The sequence below is a fragment of the Leopardus geoffroyi genome, chromosome D4 (assembly GCF_018350155.1).
Source record: "Leopardus geoffroyi isolate Oge1 chromosome D4, O.geoffroyi_Oge1_pat1.0, whole genome shotgun sequence".
Lineage (NCBI taxonomy): Eukaryota > Metazoa > Chordata > Mammalia > Carnivora > Felidae > Leopardus > Leopardus geoffroyi.
In genome coordinates, this window is record NC_059342.1 from 71,477,842 (window position 1) to 71,498,955 (window position 21,114).

At 42.0% G+C, this 21,114-nt stretch overlaps 1 protein-coding gene across 1 annotated transcript in view; it reads left to right on the top strand.

The window, feature by feature from the left end:
- Positions 1 to 4,286, top strand: part of MUSK (muscle associated receptor tyrosine kinase) — a 92,398-nt gene extending 88,112 nt beyond the window's left edge. Inside the window, exons 13-14 of the mRNA XM_045469647.1 lie at positions 1,072 to 1,220; positions 2,371 to 4,286. Coding sequence (XP_045325603.1) covers positions 1,072 to 1,220; positions 2,371 to 3,053 — 832 coding nt within the window. The 3' untranslated portion in view covers positions 3,054 to 4,286. The remainder of the gene's footprint in view (positions 1 to 1,071; positions 1,221 to 2,370) is intronic.
- The last annotated feature ends 16,828 nt before the right edge of the window (positions 4,287 to 21,114 follow it).

The following is a 21,114-nucleotide window of genomic DNA, read 5'->3' on the forward strand; positions in this document are numbered from 1 at the left end:
AAGAAGAATTCAGAGTCTGATACGTGTCGATATTAAATGGATGTCCATGGAGTCATATGATATTTGTCTTTCTCTGACTAATTTTGCTTGACCTCACTCATATGAGGACTTTAAGAGACAAAACAGATGAACATAAGGGAAGGGAAACAAAAATAACATAAAACTAAGGAGGGTGACAAAACATAAGAGATTCTTAAATATGGAGAACAGAGGGTTACTGGAGGGGTCGTGGGAGGGGGAATGGGCTAAATGGGTAAGGGGCATTTAGGAATCTACTCCTGAAATCACTGTTGCACTGTATGCTAACTAATTTGGATGTAAATTTTAAAAAAATAAAATTTAAAAAATAAATAAATACATAGATATCCATGGAATGGCAAAAATAGAAAAAGGAAAAAATAATGCAAACATGCCAGAACATAATGAGCTCAAGGAAGGAGTACATATGGGGGTCAATGCTAGCCCATTTACTGCCTTTCTGTGAACTGGAAGGAAATACCCTTTATGCATGGATGTGGCTCAAGACACACAACTGGGCCAGAGAATGTGGACTTGGTTTTAATCACTAATTGTCATTCTGTCCTGGTGTTCTTGGGCAGGACACAACCTCAACTCCACTCATAGTAGCCCTGGTATGGAGGTTACATAATTAATGAAAACCTCACACAAATACGTACTGGGAACCAAAAATATGCAAGGCACCATTTGAGGCTTTAGAGGGATATAAAGAATAAGCCATGGTCCCTGCCTTCCAGGAATTTCGAGTCTGGCCAAACATTAAGGGTTTAGGATGGTAATGACAATCTCATTGGATCTGTGTACCTTAAAATTCCTGAAATGTACAAATAATGCATTTTTCAAACTTAATCTGTGTTGAAAATAGTCCCAGTGATTTTTATTAATTGGAGTCAAGGAGTTTTAAGTACGATCTACTGTTGGCATCTTACTCTGATTCTGTGGCTCTGGGAAAGGCTGCAAAAGTGGAGGGAATGTATATGAATGTGGGTAGATTAATGTGGGTAGATGGTGTTCCCGATCTTTGATTTCTTTCTAAACAAATGTATCTCTCAGGGCTCCGGGCTTACTTCCCTATGAACCTTTCACAATGGTGGCAGTGAAGATGCTCAAAGAAGAAGCCTCAGCAGACATGCAAGCCGACTTTCAGAGGGAGGCAGCCCTCATGGCAGAATTTGATAACCCTAACATTGTGAAACTCTTAGGTATGACTATAGAAATGAAGAAATGCATTGCATCCCCCAAACAGAAGGTTCCCAAGTTTTCCTCCTTTACCCCTACATTTGTGCTTTTTTCCTTCACTTCTTTGTCAGAGAGCCATCCCTGTTCCTTCCCATATATTTTCTGCACCAAGGAGTGGAACGTTACGTTAAATAACCTCAGTTCAAAACATCGCTTTTTTTTTCAATTACTCAGAGAAGTATGTTGTCATTTAATTTTCTCTCTAGAATGTATAAATATACTGATTGCTAAATCCCTGGAATTAAAAACCAGGCCCAATATAAATAAGCCAAGATAATAGCATTCATTATTTCTCTTCCTTTTTGAACAGAGACTTCTAATTTTTGCCTGAAAAAAAGAATAATAGGTCTAATAATCTATTTTTACAGTGATGTGAAATTGCGCCCAAATGATCTAATATTTCAGGGTGTCCTATTTCCCTCTCAAATACAGCAAGAATTTAAGTTTTGCACATGTCCTCCTGGCACTAACCCTGAGACTCCATTTATGTTAACATTTTTTTTTTTGCTTTCTAGAATGAACATCCTAAAAGCTAAATTTTGAAAAATTTTACTGAGCACTTTACCTAAGATTTTGGATTGTGTTATCCTTTCCAAATCTCATACATCTTCTTTACCATCCTTCCCCATAGAAAGTGCGGGAAGAGTAAGTAGCTTACATGCTCAAAGCAAGCGCCATTTGTAAGTTCGCTCGGGAAACAAGTACCGAGTACTTGCTGTGCCGCACACGTGGTAGGTGTGTGGGATTTAAAAAAAGAATAAGACATGACTTCTGCTTTCAGAGCGCTAAAACGTTGGAGGAGAAACCTCAAACAAATGGACGATTGTCACGGGACGGTAGGTCCTCCGCTAAGGGCTGATAGAAGGCAAATCTGGTAACAGGCAGTGTCTACAGTGGAGGCACTTAGCAGGAGTGATGGATAAGCTGAATCTTAAAAGGTAAATAGGCAGACGTTGACACCCAAACAAATGGGGTCAGGGTTCGAGTGCGATGCCGTCCACAGAATACCGGGGCCCCTATTTTCTGATGTGGCCACCAAGTGCTTTGGGAGCGCTCTTTCCCCCGTGTCACTTGAGACACCCACCCTAACGAGGGCCGTGATTTCGGTTGCAGGCGTGTGCGCCGTCGGGAAGCCCATGTGCCTGCTCTTTGAATACATGGCCTACGGCGACCTCAACGAGTTCCTCCGCAGCATGTCCCCGCACCCCGTGTGCAGCCTCAGTCACAGCGACCTGTCTGGGAGGGCCCAGGCCGCCAGCCCGGCCCCGCCACCGCTCTCCTGCGCGGAGCAGCTGTGCATCGCCAGGCAGGTGGCCGCCGGCATGGCTTACCTCTCGGAGCGCAAGTTCGTGCACCGGGACCTGGCCACCAGGAACTGCCTGGTGGGCGAGAACATGGTGGTGAAAATCGCCGACTTCGGCCTCTCCAGGAACATCTACTCGGCGGACTACTACAAAGCGAACGAGAACGACGCCATCCCCATCCGCTGGATGCCCCCCGAGTCCATCTTCTACAACCGCTACACCACCGAGTCGGACGTGTGGGCCTACGGCGTGGTCCTGTGGGAGATCTTCTCCTACGGCCTGCAGCCCTACTACGGCATGGCCCACGAGGAGGTCATCTACTACGTGCGCGACGGCCACATCCTGTCCCGGCCCGAGGACTGCCCCCTGGAGCTGTACAACCTGATGCGCTTGTGCTGGAGCAAGCTGCCCGCCGACAGGCCCAGCTTCCCCAGCATTCACCGAATTCTGCAGCGGATGTGCGAGAGAGCGGAGGGGACGGTGGGCGTCTGAGCGCGGGGACGCTACGGGGGACGCACCGCAGGCCTGGCTCAGACTCCGGGAGCTGCAGGAATCCGAGCCGCTTCTCCCACCTGGACGACAGCAAGGCGGACGGATACGCGCAAGTAGCGGGGCAGCTAGCACCACGCGCGAGTAGCGGGGAGGTCAGTTTCTCACCGAGAGCAAAGTGCAGAGCTCATCCCGTAGACCACTCTGACTCGGAAAGGCTGAGGAGGACATGGTTTACGGGGAAGCAGAGCATCCTCTTCAGTTCCTGACTCGCCTGGCAGCAGAGTGAGACTCTGCTGGATTAAATTTTAATATGAAATGTGATACAGAGCTTCATTTTCAATAGAGTTTACTCCTGTCCATATGAAAGTAGTATATCTTTCTGTAAGACACTTAGGTAAAGTACAGAACACTAGGAAGAAAAAACCATTCTTTGTTCCCACCCAAAGATGACGGGTGCTCGTTGTTTTTGTTTTGTTTTGTTTTTTTAATTGAATTTCTTTCTTGCATTTGTGCATAATTTTATATTTGTGTTCTCCAGAGTTGTGGTTATACTTTACTGATAGAGGGCTTCTAAGGAATAAAATGATAAATTGGTAAGGCCATATCCCCACTGTGATTTTTAATTTCCTTTTCTGTCTTTATGCTTCTTCTCCTTTGGAAGTTTTTCCTTTGTGGGCACTTGTCCTAAATTTCATCTGCTTATTTTATTCCTACAGTTTTTCTGAAATACGTTTTTGTATTTATCTTTTTCTTTGAAAATTTTCTCTGTATCTTTGCTTTCATTTTATTTCTTTCACTTTGCAGGGCTTTATGTCCTGTTTTGGTTATTTATTTTTTTTCTTTTCAGCTCATATATACAATGAATACCCAGGCAGAAATAATAACTTTTAAACTAACACCGTAGACTAATGTGTATATAACTTTTGCAAAGTAATACTATTTTCCTCTGTACTTGCTTCTGAAGCTACACATTTCAAATTTGTCATCCACTAAGGTATTGCCACAGTCTATTAAATCTCCTAAACCAGGAGATTTCTCAAGATGGTCTTATGGCTGTAAGTTATTTCAAACTTGATGTTTTTGTGCACTTTGATATTTTTTTCTTTCTAGAAAACAATTCCACAGGCAATAGCATTAATATAGTGTTGGTTACCAACTTTTTTGTAGGACTATTAACCCTGTCTTGTTACATTTTATGATTGTTTAAGAAATAAAAACCCTCTCGAATTCAGATCCCTGATGCACAGATTTTTGAGAGGACCCCCCCCCCCATGATATATGTTTTTCTAAGGTCAACATGAATAAAATGAATTCATTTCTGAAATGATGTGAACCCAAATACTCCTGAAAAGCAAATAAACAGGGAAGAGAAAATTACAATCTACTGTAGACCAACTTACTTTAATTCAAACTAATTGGTAGTTAGGGCAATGAATTTTTAAAAGGAAATTTTCAGCTGTCTGCTGGAAGAATCCAACTGAAATCAAATTTTCTTTCATGCAACAACTTGTTGTCTTTGCTGGAAAACCTGCCATTTCTTGTTCATAGTCCCTCCATGCAATCTAGACAAAAGTATCAGAAATTACCCTGGATTTTACCCACTTCTTCCTCCCTGATATTCTATCAGTTTTACTTTTTAAAACCCTCCTTCCTGCTCATGTACCTTCCCTTCCAGCCCATCTGACTATTACAGATTCTATCACAACCTTCCTTCCATTTCAGGTCCGAGCAGATTCCATTGCTATGACAGCGTGAGGACATGCTTATTCACAATTCTGATTCATATAACAGAGAAGTCAGAGCTCAGGACTGAGACCTAGAGAGGTGCTTTAGATAAAAGTCATGATTGTAAGTCCAAAATTGAGACAGTCATCCAAAGGGCTAGCTGAAGAAGAAGGTTGCAGCCTGAGTCCATAACAAAAGGCCAAGCGGCCAACAAAGCAGAAAAGCTGGAGAGGCCCAGCATCCAGTGTGGATCTTTTGTGTGGATATCCATGGCATACTTTAAATGGTTCACACGTGCGTGTCATATATGTCGTGCAAGCTTCAAAACGTCCTCACATTTCCTCAGCTGAGAAAGTTTTATTATATAATTTTTTTTTATTTATTTTTGAGAGAAAGGCAGAGAACCTGAGCGGAGGAGGGGCAGAGAGAGAGGGAGACACGGAATCCAAAGCAGGCTCCAGGCCCCGAGCTGCCAACACAGAGCCCATCGCGGGGCTCGAAGTCACGAGCCATGAGATCATGACCTGAGCCCACGTCCGACGCTTAACCGACGGAGCCACCCAGGCGCCCCTGAGAAAGTTTTATTGTAAAAGAAAGACATGGAAGCCAAGCCAATCAGAAAAGCTACCCCAAAGAAAATCAGAGTCAGGACAGGAACTCCGAGTACCCAACGCATGGCTCGTGCTGCAGGCATCCCCTCTCAGAACCGGGTGTCCAAGCTCTGGTTCTGTTGTTCACCACTTCGAGCTATTCTCTGTTTCCCTCCCTGCCGCTGAATAACTGCCCTTAACTTTCCTGACTCTTCTTCGCGGCCTCTACAGCCTCATGGATTCTCTGTGTGTTTTGGGGGGCTCTGGTATTCAAGATCCCAAAGCAAACAAAGCGCAGAGATATAGGGAAATACGGTGAGAGAATGCGTGAGTTACTAAGCAAGCAAGTATTAGGGAAACCATTCGATTTTCTTAAATACTTGCAGTAACTGAAAAATCAGCAAAAATCCCATTATAATAATGGTAGTAATAAAAATACCATCAGCTAGTGCTTAATGAATGCTTACCATGTATATTCAAAGGTCTCTAAGTGTAGTAACTTTAATAGCACACTATCCCTGTGATGTCCGTACTATCATTATGCCCATTTTTATCTGAGTACACAGGCAAAGCGAGATTATGTAACTGACCCAAACACATAGAGCAACAGAGCCTGGTTTATGACCAAAAGAGGCTGAGCTCTCAACCACGACACTATGGTGCTTCAGATGAGTACAGAGGGAACAACTGAATCTCGATGACTATATGGACGGGATTTGTAATTTGTACGTAGTTTCTAAGGACACCCTATAGCCCTTATACTATTGTCTCTCCAAGTCTTGAATAGCAAAAAAAGTATATTTGGGGATTGCTGATCCCGTCACAAAGTCAAATAAACGGCGTGTTTACTTTTTTGTCAGTTCTAAGTGCATTTCCAGGTTATGTTAAGGTCACTACCTTATTTCCTTAGTGCTCACCTTCAGGTTCTGTATCTTAGGAACGTGGACCCGTTATTTACCAGTACTGTTTTCTTTGTTAGATACAGATCTTTCCCATTGTAAAGTCACTGTATAAATTTATAAGGAGAGACGAGAGAGACACTCACAGTACCATTGTTATCAAGCGTCAGAACAGGCACCAACAAACTGTTAAGTGGTCGAATATCAAATGTAACAAGAATAGCGGGGTAATGCGTGTGGCACCAAAGGAACATATTCCCTGGTTCTGTGATGAAGCAGAAAACGAACACTTCTCTCCACTTTACAGTGTATTATAAACTGTTTGTTCCATGTCATTAGCTATTCTTCTAGAAGTCCAATTTAATTTCTGAGTAAGGTTCCATGTTATGGATATTACCATAATTTAGTTTATTTTTGGACATTTGAGTTTTTCTAATTTTCACTATTACAAACAATATTGTGATGATCGTCCTTATTTGCATGTGTGCGTAATTATCTCTTTATGGAAATTGTGAGAAAGGGAATGTCTGGGCCAAATGGCGTGCACAACATTAAGGCTTTTGTGAGGTATTATCATATTCTCTAGAAATATTGTTCCCATCTGCATTGTACAAGAGATCTCGTAGCCCTAAAAATTTACTGTCACAGAGAATTAATTCTCTTATTTTTTTTAGAAGACTTGTCTATTTGGTGATAGAAAAAGATGATCTCCTTTTGATTTTATGCTTTAAATTACTAGTGAAGTTGAATTTTTCTTGTTCCTAGGTCACTCATAGTTTTTGTTTTGGGAATCATCTATAGCCTGTTTTTCTGCTGTGTTGTTCTTTTCTCTAATTGACTTCAAGAGTCATTTTATAAAACAAATATTGAAACGTTGTCATACTTTACACAAAAGGGAAAATACATACGTGCTTTTACCTTAAAATAGCATTTACTTTTTTATTGCACAAGCATTACTTTATTGCACAAGCAATACATAATCTTTTGAAAAGAAAATAAGCAATAATATGCAATAACAACACATAGTGTAAAATAATGGGGAAAATGAAAAAACACCAACCAGTGGTAACTAACATTAACAGCATGATAAATAAAGTTCCAGCTGTTTTCAGATAAGTGTATAGGTAGGTAGGCAAATAGATAAATGATAGATAGAGATAGACAATCATTTTAAATGAAAACCAGATCATACTGTTATATTCTTTTGAGCTTTGTTTTTTCACTGAATGAATCTTCAACATCTTTCATACCAATAAGTATTCATGTGCCTCATCATTTTTGGTGGTTGAAAAATATTCCATCATACGGACCTATAATATTTTAACTATTACTCCATTGTTGGACATTTATTTTCATTTTTCGTTATAAATACAATATTTTGATTAATCTTCTTGCTAAATTTTGTAAATATCTATTTCAAGTGATTTCTTTAGATACAACTTCTAGAAATGTAATTTCTAGAACAAAGATTATCTATACCCTTTTAATACTTTTGAATATGTTGCCAAATTATCTTCCAGAATTAATTTATCAATATACACATCTTCCAACTAGATGAGAGATGAGCCTGTTTCTTTCAAATTCTCCAATACTGAGCATTTTAATACTTGCCAGTATAATAGCTTAAAATTCTATTTTGTAGCTTATGCTTATATTTCTTTAAATGAGATAAAATTGAATATATTTTTAATGTTTTGGGGACAATTGATTTACTCAGTGATTTGCCTCCTCCTTCTATTATTTTTCTATTTGGTGTATCTTTTTTCTTATTGCTTTGTAAAAAGCACTTTAAATATTAAGGAGCTAAAATTTGTCATACACGTTTTAACCACTTTTATCATGTCAAAAATATATACTTCTATTTGTCTTTTACTATAAGAATTTATTAAACAGGAAAGAAGGGTGAATTTTCAGTCTTTTGAGGTAATTGTGGCTTCTTCCTTCATTAATCTGTTAATAAGTAGAAATGTATGAATTGATTTCCAAATGTTGAAATATCCTTATGTTCTGGGAATAAACTCTCTTTGGATGTGTCACATTAAACTTTTAATTTACTACCAAACCTGTTTTGTTAACATTTATTTGCATCCATATTTATAAATTCATAAAATTAAAAGTTTATCATTTTCTTCTTTGTTAGAATTTGGTATTAGCATTATGATAGTTTCAAAAACTTAGGAGTTTCTTCCTCTATGATCCTGGTTGGTTTATTTTAAAATAATGCTTGGGGCGCCCAGGTGGCTTAGTTGGTTAAGCCTCCAACTCTTTGTTTCGGCTTAGGTCATGATCTCATGGTTCATGAATTCAAGTCCCGCATTGGGCTCCGTGCTGTCAGTGCAGGGCCTGCTTCAGATTCTTTCTCGCTCTCTCTCTGCCCCTCCCCCACTTTCTCTCTCCCTCTCTCTCTCAAAATAAACTTTAAATATTAAAAATAAAATTGGGGCGCCTGGGTGGCGCAGTCGGTTAAGCGTCCGACTTCAGCCAGGTCACGATCTCGCGGTCCGTGAGTTCGAGCCCCGCGTTGGGCTCTGGGCTGATGGCTCAGAGCCTGGAGCCTGTTTCCGATTCTGTGTCTCCCTCTCTCTCTGCCCCTCCCCCGTTCATGCTCTGTCTCTCTCTGTCCCAAAAATAAATAAACGTTGAAAAAAAAAAAATTAAAAAAAAAAAAATAAATAAATAAATAAAATAAAATAAAATAATGGTTACTTATTAATAATAGCAATACGCACACCTGTTTTTTTTTTAAACACTCCTAAGAAGGGTACAAATAAATTTAAATATCCCCTCATCCAATTCATCTCTAGTCCTAGTTTAAGTGCAAACCACTTTACCCATTTCTGGTTTCAGTTCTTCTGGTGATTATCGCTGCAATTCTAATAAATACACTTACTTTGTAACAAATATTCTTCCTGAATTGATCAATTAGAAAAGCTATGTAATAGCTCCCTTCCTAAAAGATGGGCAGTTCAGAGTACTTTTACTCAAACTCGTCTCGAATTTCTGAGATATGTTAATTAACTTCTTACTATCAGTTATATTGCTTATCGTTATATTTTTTAAAAATTTTTTATGTTTATTTATTTCTGAGACAGAGCGAGACAGAGCATGACTGGGGGAGGGGCAGAGAGAAAGAGAGAGAGAGGGAGACACAGAATCCAAAGCAGGCTCCAGGCTCTGAGCTGTCAGCACAGAGCCCGACGCGGGGCTTGAACTCACAAACTGTGAGATCATGACCTGAGCCAAAGTCAGTCGCTTAACTGACTGAGCCACCCAGGCGCCCCTCTTATCGTTATATTTTTAAAAATATACTTACACAGGGGCGCCTGGGTGGCTCAGTTGGTTAAGTGTCCAACTTCAGCTCAGGTCATGATCTCCTTGTTTGTGAGTTCAAGCCCCGCGTCGGGCTCTGTGCTGATAGCTCGGAGCCTGGAGCCTGCTTTGGATTCTGTGTCTCCCTCCCTCTCTCTCTGCCCCTCCCCTGCTCATGCTCTGTCTCTCTCTGTCTCTCAAAAATAAATAAATGTTAAAAAAATTTTTTTAATATATATATTTATATTGCTGCATGCCGTCAGCTATACCTCTGTTTCTATATTTGCATTTGGTTCTGCAACACATTAAGATTTGAGTATTGACAATAGGTTGGTTCTAATCATGAAGAAAAGGAACAATATCTATAATAATGTGATTATGTAAATATGCATTGCTAAAGAAATGATATTCAATTATTTTAATGTTCTAATGCATTTTAATATGCGTTCTTTTTTATAAATAATATATCATTTAAAATATCACCAAGTTTTTAAGTTCTCTTCTGTTATTTTTTTCTTCCTTTCTTCTGCCTCTCTTCTCTCATGCTTTTGTTTTCCACAAATGTCACCGATTTAACATAGAGAATTACAAAGAAGAGTTGCTTTGATTCATATGGGGAGCAGGAGTGGGCTTCTGCTGCAGATTCGTTGGTCTGTTTATGCAGCAGGCCTCTCTTCAATGCGATGGCTGCACCTATGGGCTCTGAGTATGTGGCTCGTGGGGAGAGCAGAAGCAGGCCGAGTGAGCACTCCCACAGTTGCCAAAGTGATGAAAAGCCTCTACTCTGTGGATTGAATACTTCAGTATGTTTCACTCCTGGAGGGGGCGGTTTTTCCTTCACCCCTCTCATCCCCGGTGAGAGTCTGAGATTCTTCCCATATTCTACTCTGCTTCCCTACCAGGCAAATCTTCCAGTCCATTCAGAAAGCATTTCCCGGGGCTCCAGCTGGTGGCAAAGCCTCTCAGTCCACCTGTTCTATGTGCGAGCCTCGCGTCAACCACCCTGATAGACAACCCACAGCCCATCCCTGCTCTCTGTATCTGCTGACTCAGAGCCCGGACTCTCTGTCTACTCTGGTGAAATCACTTCCCACCTCTCCTGACAGCTGGCCCTCGTGTACTGCAGGCTGCACTTTGCGGTTTCCTGTGCCTGCGTTACTCACGGATAAGAACGTTAGATACCTTCTGCTTTCCGAATATTCAAAATGATGGCACTCAGGTTGGTCTCAGCATGTCTATACATTTATTCTTATTCACATACCTTTTCTGTCACATCAGTGAAATCTTGGGGTGAAAGGAAAAGGCTCAGGCCTACCATTTTGACCAAGAAGCCTTTCTGGAATCATTTTAATAGCTCAGAAATTACCTGCTCCTCCTTAATCTCCTTTGTTGTTTTTGCCTTTCCTCCGTCTTTTCCCAGCCTCTGAATATTGGAACACGCCTCCGCCCAATCCTTGGGCAGCGTCTCTCTCTTATCTATCTTCTCCTCTAGTGATCTCATCCGGACGTCTCATGCAAGGCTAAAAATACCACAATACGCTGAAATTTTTATCGGTAGCTCAATCCTCTCTCCGCAGCTTCATGCTCATATTTCTAACTACCTGTTAGAAAAGAGCTTTAAATCCTCCTCCCCTCCCTCTCTGCTCTATCTCTGGGGCTGATCTGATCTAGGAGCAAAGCCGAAAACCACTTCACAGCTTGGTATTGCCTCTTGTGTCAGGGTGGAGACCTAGAGCCCCTCCAGAATGAGTGCACACTTAGTGTCCTGGTACTGCTGACTCAGAAACTCATTCTCGACAGGGCAGATCTGGCCTGTTTTAAGAGTTTCCAACAGCCTCCCCCATTCCCATTACGACTGGCAGAAATTCACCAGTATTTTCAAGGTACCTGTTACCCATCCCTGATGTGCAGCACCGATGTGGGTGTTTCCTTTCTAACGTGGTCTGTGCGTCACTCTGTGGGGATCCCGGAGGAGGGCACTTGATGCTGTACTCAATTCATGTCTTCAACCACAGCCCGCCTCCTCGTGGGGAGGGTTGGCCTGACCTTGCACGTTCAAATCTTTACAGCACATGCATTTCAGGTCACCATTCTTGTATTTGTTTCAGGTTGATTTAAGTAGCACACTCACCAGGATACATGCACTTATGAACCTTTACTTTGGTATAGATGACCGTAGTTTTCAGTACTGAGTCATTATATATACGAAGGGTCAGAAGCTACACCAGTAACAAAGACTCACAGGCAAGAGCGTCTGGTTAAAAAACAAAACATCTTTGCCAGTGCATTTCTTATCATTATAAGTAACAAAAAATACGTGTCTAGATGGTTGCCTTGCCTTCTGAAAGAGCATGTCATCTCCAATATCAAACAAACTGCAGGTGAAGGAAAATAATTACACGACTTCTAAACCTTTACATGTCTTCCCTACGGAGTCCCTCTTAATTAAACACTAAGAGATTCACAAAGGATATTTTCCTTATAAGCTGCATCATCATACCTGTAATTACACAAGAAGCCATCATTACTCTTCTCTCAAACCACAGCCTCTGGAAAGTATACACCATATTTAGAATTGTGCCCATAAGAAGAGGAACCACCTGCACTATCTAAGGTTGGGTCAGGGAGATGTTAACCACAAAAAACCCCAGACTTAGATATACACTGTCATTTTCTGGGTGTGCTCTTAACTATTCAGAGCTATGATTAAAATTAGAAGTGTTGGCATGACACTAATTTCTGACTTTCGTTTTTAGCAGTGTTGGCCCCGTGGTGGTTAGTAGAAGGCTCCATCTTGTTTCAGTTGACGCTTCACGCAAGTAGGGATCCAACAGGCGATTTAACGTCAACTCCATTTTTGCTACCTTGGTTTTTTTCACTCACTGGGATGCATTATATTTAAGGATCTTGAGAGAGTCCACGAGTGTCGTGTATTCGTTCATTTTACCTTTACTCATGTAAGTGACTTAAATCACCTTCCCAGGGGACTCTCAAGATCATCCTGTCCGGTATCACTCCGCTTGGGTTGCTTTGTTTATGGCAGCCTCAAAAAAGAATTACCCTGATTTCATTCCATTCCCTAAGGTCTCTTAGAAGTGACAGACAGTGAGGAATAAAAACAATGAAGAAGGAGAGAAACACTTACAGAGGAGAGACGTTGAGAGAGCAAAGAACCACAAATAAATTCAGTTTCTAAGAAGGCAAAGAAAACCAGGAAATGCCTGAGGAGTCACAATTTTTAAGATTATTTTATTTTATTTTTTAGAGAAAGAGAGCAGGGAGGGGGAGAGAGGGAGAGAGAGAGAGAGAGAGAGAGAGAGAGAGAGAGAGAGAGAGAGAGAGAATCCCAAGCAGACCCCATGCTCAACATGGAGCCCATTGCAGGACTCAGTCCCATGACCCCGGGACCATGACCTGAGCTATAATCAAGAGTTGGACGCTGAACTTAGTGAGCCACCCAGGATCCCCAAGATAATTTTAAATAATAAGCCTCTAATACTATAAGGAAAACATATTTACTCAGTTTCTATGGCTGACAAACCCAGTTTCCAATTATGAGATCAGTTTTATAAAGCTTTATGAAAACATAATTTTTTTTAACGTTTATTTATTTTTGAGACAGAGAGAGACAGAGCATGAATGGGGGAGGGGCAGAGAGAGAGGGAGACACAGAATTGGAAGCAGGCTCCAGGCTCTGAGCCATCAGCTCAGAGCCCGACACGGGGCTCGAACCCACGGACCGCGAGATCGTGACCTGAGCTGAAGTCGGACGCTTAACGACTGAGCCACCCAGGCGCCCCTGAAAACATAATTTTTAATTTTAAAATACTTACGACAATTTTGGAAGGAAGTATGCATCCATTCATCCAATGTTACAGAAATTTAGAGAAAATTCACTTTTTCTTTGGAAAGACCTCTAGCAGTAAGTGTGAATTTATCTGGCGTTTGACCACAACTTATCATTACTGGGTAAATCATTGTATCTATAATACAACAACAAAATGAGTCCAAGGCACCACAGCTCTAAAGGAAAAACCATTGGGACATCTTGGTGGCTCGGTCAGTTGAGCGACCAACTTCAGCTCAGGTCATGATCTCGCGGTTTAGGAGTTCAAGCCCCGCATTGATCTCTGCTGGCTCGCCGCTGTTGGCACAGAGCCCGCTTCAGAGCCTCTGTCCCCATCTTTCTCTGCCCTTCCCCTGCTCGTTTTCTCAGTAAATAAACTTAAAAAAATTTTAAAAAAATAATAAAAATAAAGGAAAAAACCATTAATCCTTTGACACGAATCTTTTATACTTAGACGCTGCACTTTAAAAATCTACACTTGGGGCACCTGGGTGGCTCAGTCAGGTAAGCATCTGACTTTGGCTCAGGTCATGATCTCATGAGTTTGAGCCCCGCATCAGGCTCTGTGCTGACAGCTCGGAGCCTGGAGCCTGCTTCAGATTCTGTCTCAGTCTCTCTCTGCCCCTCCCCACTCATGCTGTCTCTCTTGAAATATAAATAAAAATTAAAAAACAATTGAAAATCTACACTTATATTTTTCCGCTAAGATTGCCTTATTTCATAACTTGCCAGTTTTCCATTAACAATCAATTTGGAACATATTTTTACATTTCAAATACGAACATTTACATTATTTTAATGGCTGCGTAACAAGCCATTATATTCATGTGACAGAGAAGTTATGGACTCAGGCACTGACTCAAATCCCAGCAATTGACTTAATCCCTCTTTCAATTGTCCTCATTTACAAAATGAGAATGATAGTAACACTTGATTCATAGGTTTTTGGAAGGATTCAATGGGTTAATATGTAGACGAGGCTTAGGAAAGGCCTGATGCCCAGTAAATGCTTCCAAGGGTTTTGCTTTAAAATTGCATCTAATTTTTACCATTATATGGAAGGCTGCCATGAACCATACGAAAACTGAATCATTGCTCGTATCTTTTTCCTATTTCCTAAGGATAAAGTAATAAAATTGAAAAAATTGGGTCAGACCCAGTAAACGTTTTTAGGAATCTTAACGTATGTTGTAAAATTATCCTCCAAAAACGTTGAGCAGTTCACACAACCAAGAGCAATGTGTGAAAGTACCCATTTCTCACACTCTGGCTAACTTAGAGTGTCATCGAATTTGAGTAGTTAGCCTGTTCGATAAGGGAGAAAATTTGTCCCCTTGCATTACTTTGATTTTCTTTTTCATTCCAGAGCTTTTATGGACTTTTTCAGATCTCTTTAAAATCTTTTCTTTGTCATTTTGTGAATTGTCAAGTGCGAGATCATGACCTGAGCCAAAGTCAGACACTCAACCGACTGAGCCCCTAAAGTTTATTATTTTGAGAGAGACAGAGAGCAAGTGAGTTCGCAGGGCAAAGGGAAAGAGAGAAAGGGAGAGAGAACCCCAACCAGGCTCCACACTGTCAGTGCCGAGCCTAACACAGGGCTTGAACCTACAAACCATGAGATCATGACCTGGGCCGAAACCAAGAGTTGGACAGTTAACCAACTGAGTCACCCATGTGCCCTGCTTAATCGATTTCTTAATTTATTACGTTACTTATTTAAAGGATCCAATCCACATTTTCCTGTTTCCATGGCGTTATTTTTATTCTTATTTAATTATTTTTAATAGGTAATATATTTACTTAAGTCAACATCCAAAGGTTATAAAAATCTATACGGCAGACTTCTACTTCCAGGAAGATAGAGTAGATATGCTTTTCTGTGTGCTTCCCACTAAATACAACTAAAGCTCATGAACATCATGTATAAAACAAATATAGACAGATTATAAGAGAGAGATGGCAGATTGGCTAAAAAAAAAAAAAAAGACAGATCCGGGTGCCTGGGTGGCTCAGTGGGTTAAGTGTCTGACTTTGGCTCAGGTCATGATCTCATAGCTTGTGAGTTCGAGCCCCACGTCAGGCTCTGGGCTGAGAGCTCAGAGCCTGGAGCCTGCTTCAGATTCTGTGTCTCCCTCTCTCTCTGCCCCTCCCCTGCACACACACTCTCTCTCTCTCTCTCTCTCTCAAAAGTAAATAAACATTAAAAAATTAAAAAAAAAAAAAGACAGACCCGAGGTCTGACACATAGTGAGTTCTCTAGATGTTCCTTTTGCCTCAAATATCTCAAACGCGGAGCGGAGAAAGCTGGCAAACCAGAAACACCAATGGACAGATACCTAAACTAAAAACAAAGAAAGCCATAAGTAAAGTATGTTCTTTTTAACCAAAGGACCAAGAAAAGGGCAGCCTAACAAGACAGAAAATGTTTAAACAGCAATGGCTCTACTTCAGCCAACCATGGCAGAAAAACTGACCTCACCCCTACCCAGGCCAGCAAAGGCCAAGTGGGGACCTGAACTCCCACCCTCACCAGGTCATAATGAGATACTCAAACCCTACCCAAGTAGTGTCAGAAAAGTCTGAGTCCAACCCCACTGGATTCTGAATGTGTGTGGAGGAAGCATTGAATGCAATTATGTTATAAACAGAGGAGGCTAAAGGGATGGAGAGGAAGCCAAAGCTTCCACTCTTCACTTGAACTGGCCGAATGTTGGCGCCCATAGTCTATGACAGCTTTGCGCACATGTAATACCTAGAGCAACCATAACAATACTATACAAACAGAGATGCTTAAGAACATTATAGATAAATCAAAACAAAATTTTAGAAACTTCAATTAGCCCATGGGAAGTCAGGAAAAAAGAAAACAGAGAAACGAACAGAAAGCAACAAATAAAATGGCAGACTGGGGGCGCCTGGGTGGCTCAGTTGGTTAAGCATCTGACTCTTTCAGCTCAGGTCATGATCTCACAGTCATGAGATGGAGCCACGAGTCAGCTGCTTGAGACTCTCTCTCTCCCTCTCCCTCTCCCTCTGCCCCTCCCCTGCATGTGCGTGCTCTCTCTCCCTGTCTTTCTCTCTCTCTCAAAAAAAATGATAAACAAATAAAATAAAATAAAATGGCAGACCTGAGCCCTAACATGTTAATAATTACATTAAGTGTAATTATTGTGGAATTTTAAGTGTTTTGATGAGCTTCCAGTTCAAGATAGGAGAGGCCGCACATGTGCTTGCCTCACCACTTGGGGCCTCAGCGGACTGGAGATTTTGATACATTTCTGGAAGATAAAAAGTAGATGGAGCCATGCTGATGGAACACAGAACACAGGAAACAAAAGAACGATATAGTGGAGGTAGAAATCATTTTTCTTGGCTAAACCCTCGAGAAGCTACATAGAGACTATTTCGCTAGGTCTACTAACTAAAGTGTTATCAGCTGGCAAGAGGAGGACTCAAGGCCCTATGGATGGTGATTTATCTACTGTCAGGGCCTGGGCCATATCAGTAAATTTTTTTTAAATTCTTTTTTAATGTTTATTTATTTCTGAGAGAAAGAGAGAGAGAGAGAGACAGAGCCTGAGCAGGAGAGGGACAGATAGAGAGGGAGACATGGAATCTGAAGCAGGACACAGGGTCTGAGCTGTCAGCACAGAGCCTGATGTGGGGCTCGAACTTGTGAACTGTAAGATCATGACCTGAACTGAAGTTGGACGCCCAACCTACCGTGCCACCCAGGAGCCCCCGTATCAGTAAATATTTTGACCCTCACACCTAATAACCAATCTCCTTTCTAGTCATTTCTTCTTCCTGCTTCCAACCCATCTATGAATCTTTTTTTTTTCATTCATTTAACCAATAGTCAGTTAATAGCTACTAAATGCTAGGCACTGTTGTAGGTATTGGGGAAACATGAGTGAAGAAGACGGATGAGGCCTGGGATGTGGTGGATTTTTCATTCTAGTGGAGAACAAACAAAAACATGAAAATAAAGACATAAACAAGCCAATTCCAAATAACAATGAGTCTATGAGGCCAAGACATTGCACAAACTAGTGTATTTACTTCTACCTGCTCACCACAAATAAACTTATTAGCAACTTCACTGCAACCATACCAAGGGCTACCGATACTCTACTTACCCCAGGTGATGTGGTCCTTGTTGCTATCTGTGAGTGATCTGAGTTTAGAATCCCATCCTTAGAGTATGTGCTCCTAGGTCCCTGTGTTTTAAGTCAGGTTCCCTAGAAGCCAAGGCTGAGGTGAGGATTCCTGTGCTGGTGATTTACTGAGGGAGTGTTCTCAGGGGAAATCCTCAGGGAGGGAGGGAAGCAGGATTGGGCAACAAAGGAGTTGGGCAAAGGGGTGGTTTCAGCTGAAGTGTGGCTCAGCTTGACCTCACTGGGCAGTCACGAGCATGAATTTTACCACAGAGCTGGTCCTACCCAAAAGCAAAAGAGACTGAACTGTTGTGCCTGTGCTTTTGTCCCTTTGGCCAGGAGCCACCCCAGGGTAAGGGCAGGGGGACGGAGGTTGTAGCAGGTAATCTTTCAGGCAACCCCATATGAGACAGCTCCTATCATTGGAGGACAGTCCCCATGAGAAGGGTGATGGGTAGCAGCTGGGGACTGGGTTTCTGGGCCTGGGAAACGAGATCTGAGTGGAGCTTTACAGTATCTGCTAAATCACTGTCATCTTCAGCTCTGCCATTCTGGGTTAAAGGGGTCTACAGAATTCTGCTAGATGAAGACCTTTTCTAACTGCTTCTTAAACAGTCTTCCATCATGAGTCATCAACCCAGATTCACCTACTCCTGTCTTCCAAAAATATCCTCAAAGTTTCTAACTTGTAGATGATACCCTTCCCTAGTTTCCATTGCGAATACCATGTTTCCTGTCACCGGATTTTTTTGATGGACTCAATCAAAATACAGAACAGGGAAAGGCACTAAAGGGTTAAATGGAATGCTGAAATCACTTCCTTGAATTCGAAGCCTGACTTTACTGACTTCCCGAACTCTTCAATTTGGAAATATTCCTTATTATTGGGTTTATTTTTGTGGACACAATCCCCTTGTTAAAGAACCATGACCCGTTCGTCTTTTATGTCGAACACCTCCCTTACCAGCGCTAGCAGATATGGCATAAATCCTGGTAACTAAATCAATCCTTTTGGTTGGTCCGGGACCAACCTGAAGTTCAGGGGAAAGAACACACTCTCCAAATTCAACCTTAGCTGACTACCAAAGAAATGAGATGGAAACTCCCCGTTTCACCTTGTCTCTATTGGCCACGCACAGCACACATTTAGCTCATCAGTTAAATCTTCTTCCCTGCAAGAAAGCTACTACTGATCCCTGGTCATAGGGGTTGCACATTTTCCCAGGCTTTGGAGTCCTCCAAGTGTCACAAATGCTGAGAACAGACAAGGAAAGAGGAAGGAGAAGGAGCAGGAGGACAATTTTCTGTCGTCCTTACAATTTACAACCCGTAGTGTGTCCCTGATTTCTATCACAGACGCAACCGGGGTTCTCAGCACTGAAGGAATCAAGTGTTTCCCACAGCTCTGAAGAAGAACATTCCTGGAGGTCTATGCCTCCAACGCACTGGAAATGAGAAAGGGAAAGTGTCCCAATTGAAGTTTGCTAAACCATAGCTCTTCCCATTGTCAAGGATTTCATATCTTTGCTCACCCTGGGAGAAGTTCTCAAAGCCGATTTGGCAATTTTTCACAAACACCACAAAAGGGCTTCTCAGCAAGGAAAATCTCAAGCTTGGCACAAAACAATGTAATCTATCAACTGGCACCAGTGAGTCTCATTCATTATGAATACTCCGCAGCAGAGACCAGTAGCAGCCATAGACCTGGGCAGGAGGGGGCCCTGACTTAGGCCCCACAATTACGAGTGCCTCACTCTGGTCCTTCTGCAGCAATGACCCTGTCTATGTGGTGAGAGGTCCATGGAGCCACTGAGACATGTCTACTAGGGCCTCTATGGCTCCTTGTAAACCATATTCCAGGCATGGAACCCTAGAATTCTAGAATACCCTAGAATTTCAGCACTAGTAGGCCCTGTCCTGAGTCCCTCTATCACAGAGTGGACTGTTTTTGTACGCATGCCTCTCTGCTGGGGGCGTTGATCAAGGAGCACTGCAAAAACATCCGCGGCAAAGGAAACAAAGGCCTTAAAACTGGGAACAAAATCCAGAGAGGAAAACTATCTTAAATATCTCTTGAGTTTTCCAGCAGCAGAAGGAAAATAAGAAGTGATATTTTAACAAACGATCACGTAGGCAGTATTTGACTTGTTACACGGGTTGCATTGTTTGCACACTTTAAACAGCACTATGAAAATCATTGTATATGTGCCTCTATTCTTGAGATGAATTTAAAATAGCAGAAACAGGAGATTATTGAGGTGCCCAGCTTAAACAAACATAGAATGAGGTTATTCATTTCATGGCTGAAGGGCAAAGGAGAACCTTTGTTACCACATGGAGTTTGCTTTTTCCAGAAACTGCTCCCTTCATATACCCTGAAGGCAGGATAGACTAATTTTCAGGAAGCCAACAGTTTCCTGGAGGAAACTCAGTTCCTTGTGCTGAGATTCAAAGTTGGAGAATTTTTCAGAATGGATCGTGATGGTCTGACCAAGTTCTGCTAACAAGACTAACAAAGCCCCACAAAAACACTCACCAGAAGAAAGGGGAAGTGTGGGATGGTATTGGAGCCCAATGTAGGGGTATGACATTTGGTAGGGGAGGCTGGTTCTAGAACAGCATGAGGGTGAAGTGAAAAGCAGCCCTGGACCCACTAGTGGCCCGTGCAAAGGTCCCGACCCAGGGATGGATTTGGACTAGGAAAGACATCACTGCAACAGGGAACAGCATCAATTACAGCAGTACGACCGATGGGCTGATTCATCCAGTTCCCTCTCTCCTCTGGAACGCTAAGGCAGAGCTGGCCCCCTTGGACAATTGAGGATGCAGAAGCAGAGAACTCGAGAGGAAGAATTTGTGGGGGTTTGATTTAGTAACTGGAAAAATAAGAAATGTGAACACATTTGTACCTCAGTCTGGAGAAATAGGTCACTAAATACATATCCCATCACAGTCACAGGTTGATTCACGCCACAGTACAGAGAAAATGTAAGCTTTCTTATGGCGTCCCCGTGTTTTCCCACCTGCTGCATAGAGAGGAAACCTCTTTTTTAGTTTACAGGAAACTTGCTCCACTGACGTTATTGAAACAGTCCTTCAGGAGCTCCGTCATCTCATTTGAAATTCTCTGGCTCTCAGGTGGATTCGCTCATCCTCGGCCCTTTTCCAGGATGGGATCTGAGCAAGTGGCAGAGGGACTGTGGCCTCATGAAAGTAACAAAAGGGTGTCCAAGATTCCATGCGGTGCCCCTGGATCCTTGCTGGTCCCTACAGAAGAAGATGTGTCTGTTTGTCCCTTGCACTGGTGCCCACTGGGGCATGCACAATTTTTAATACTAGCATATACAACCAGAGATACTGGTGTCAATTATTTGGCCTCATTCCAGAATTTCTACCTGGTACCTATTGTAGACCAACCAACCAAACAAACAAACAAACCCTCAAAGGAAATCGAAGACTTCGGTTGGAAATAGTTCAAACACTGCAAGATATTGAGGGTGTGAGATTATCCACAGCAGTGTTACAATTATA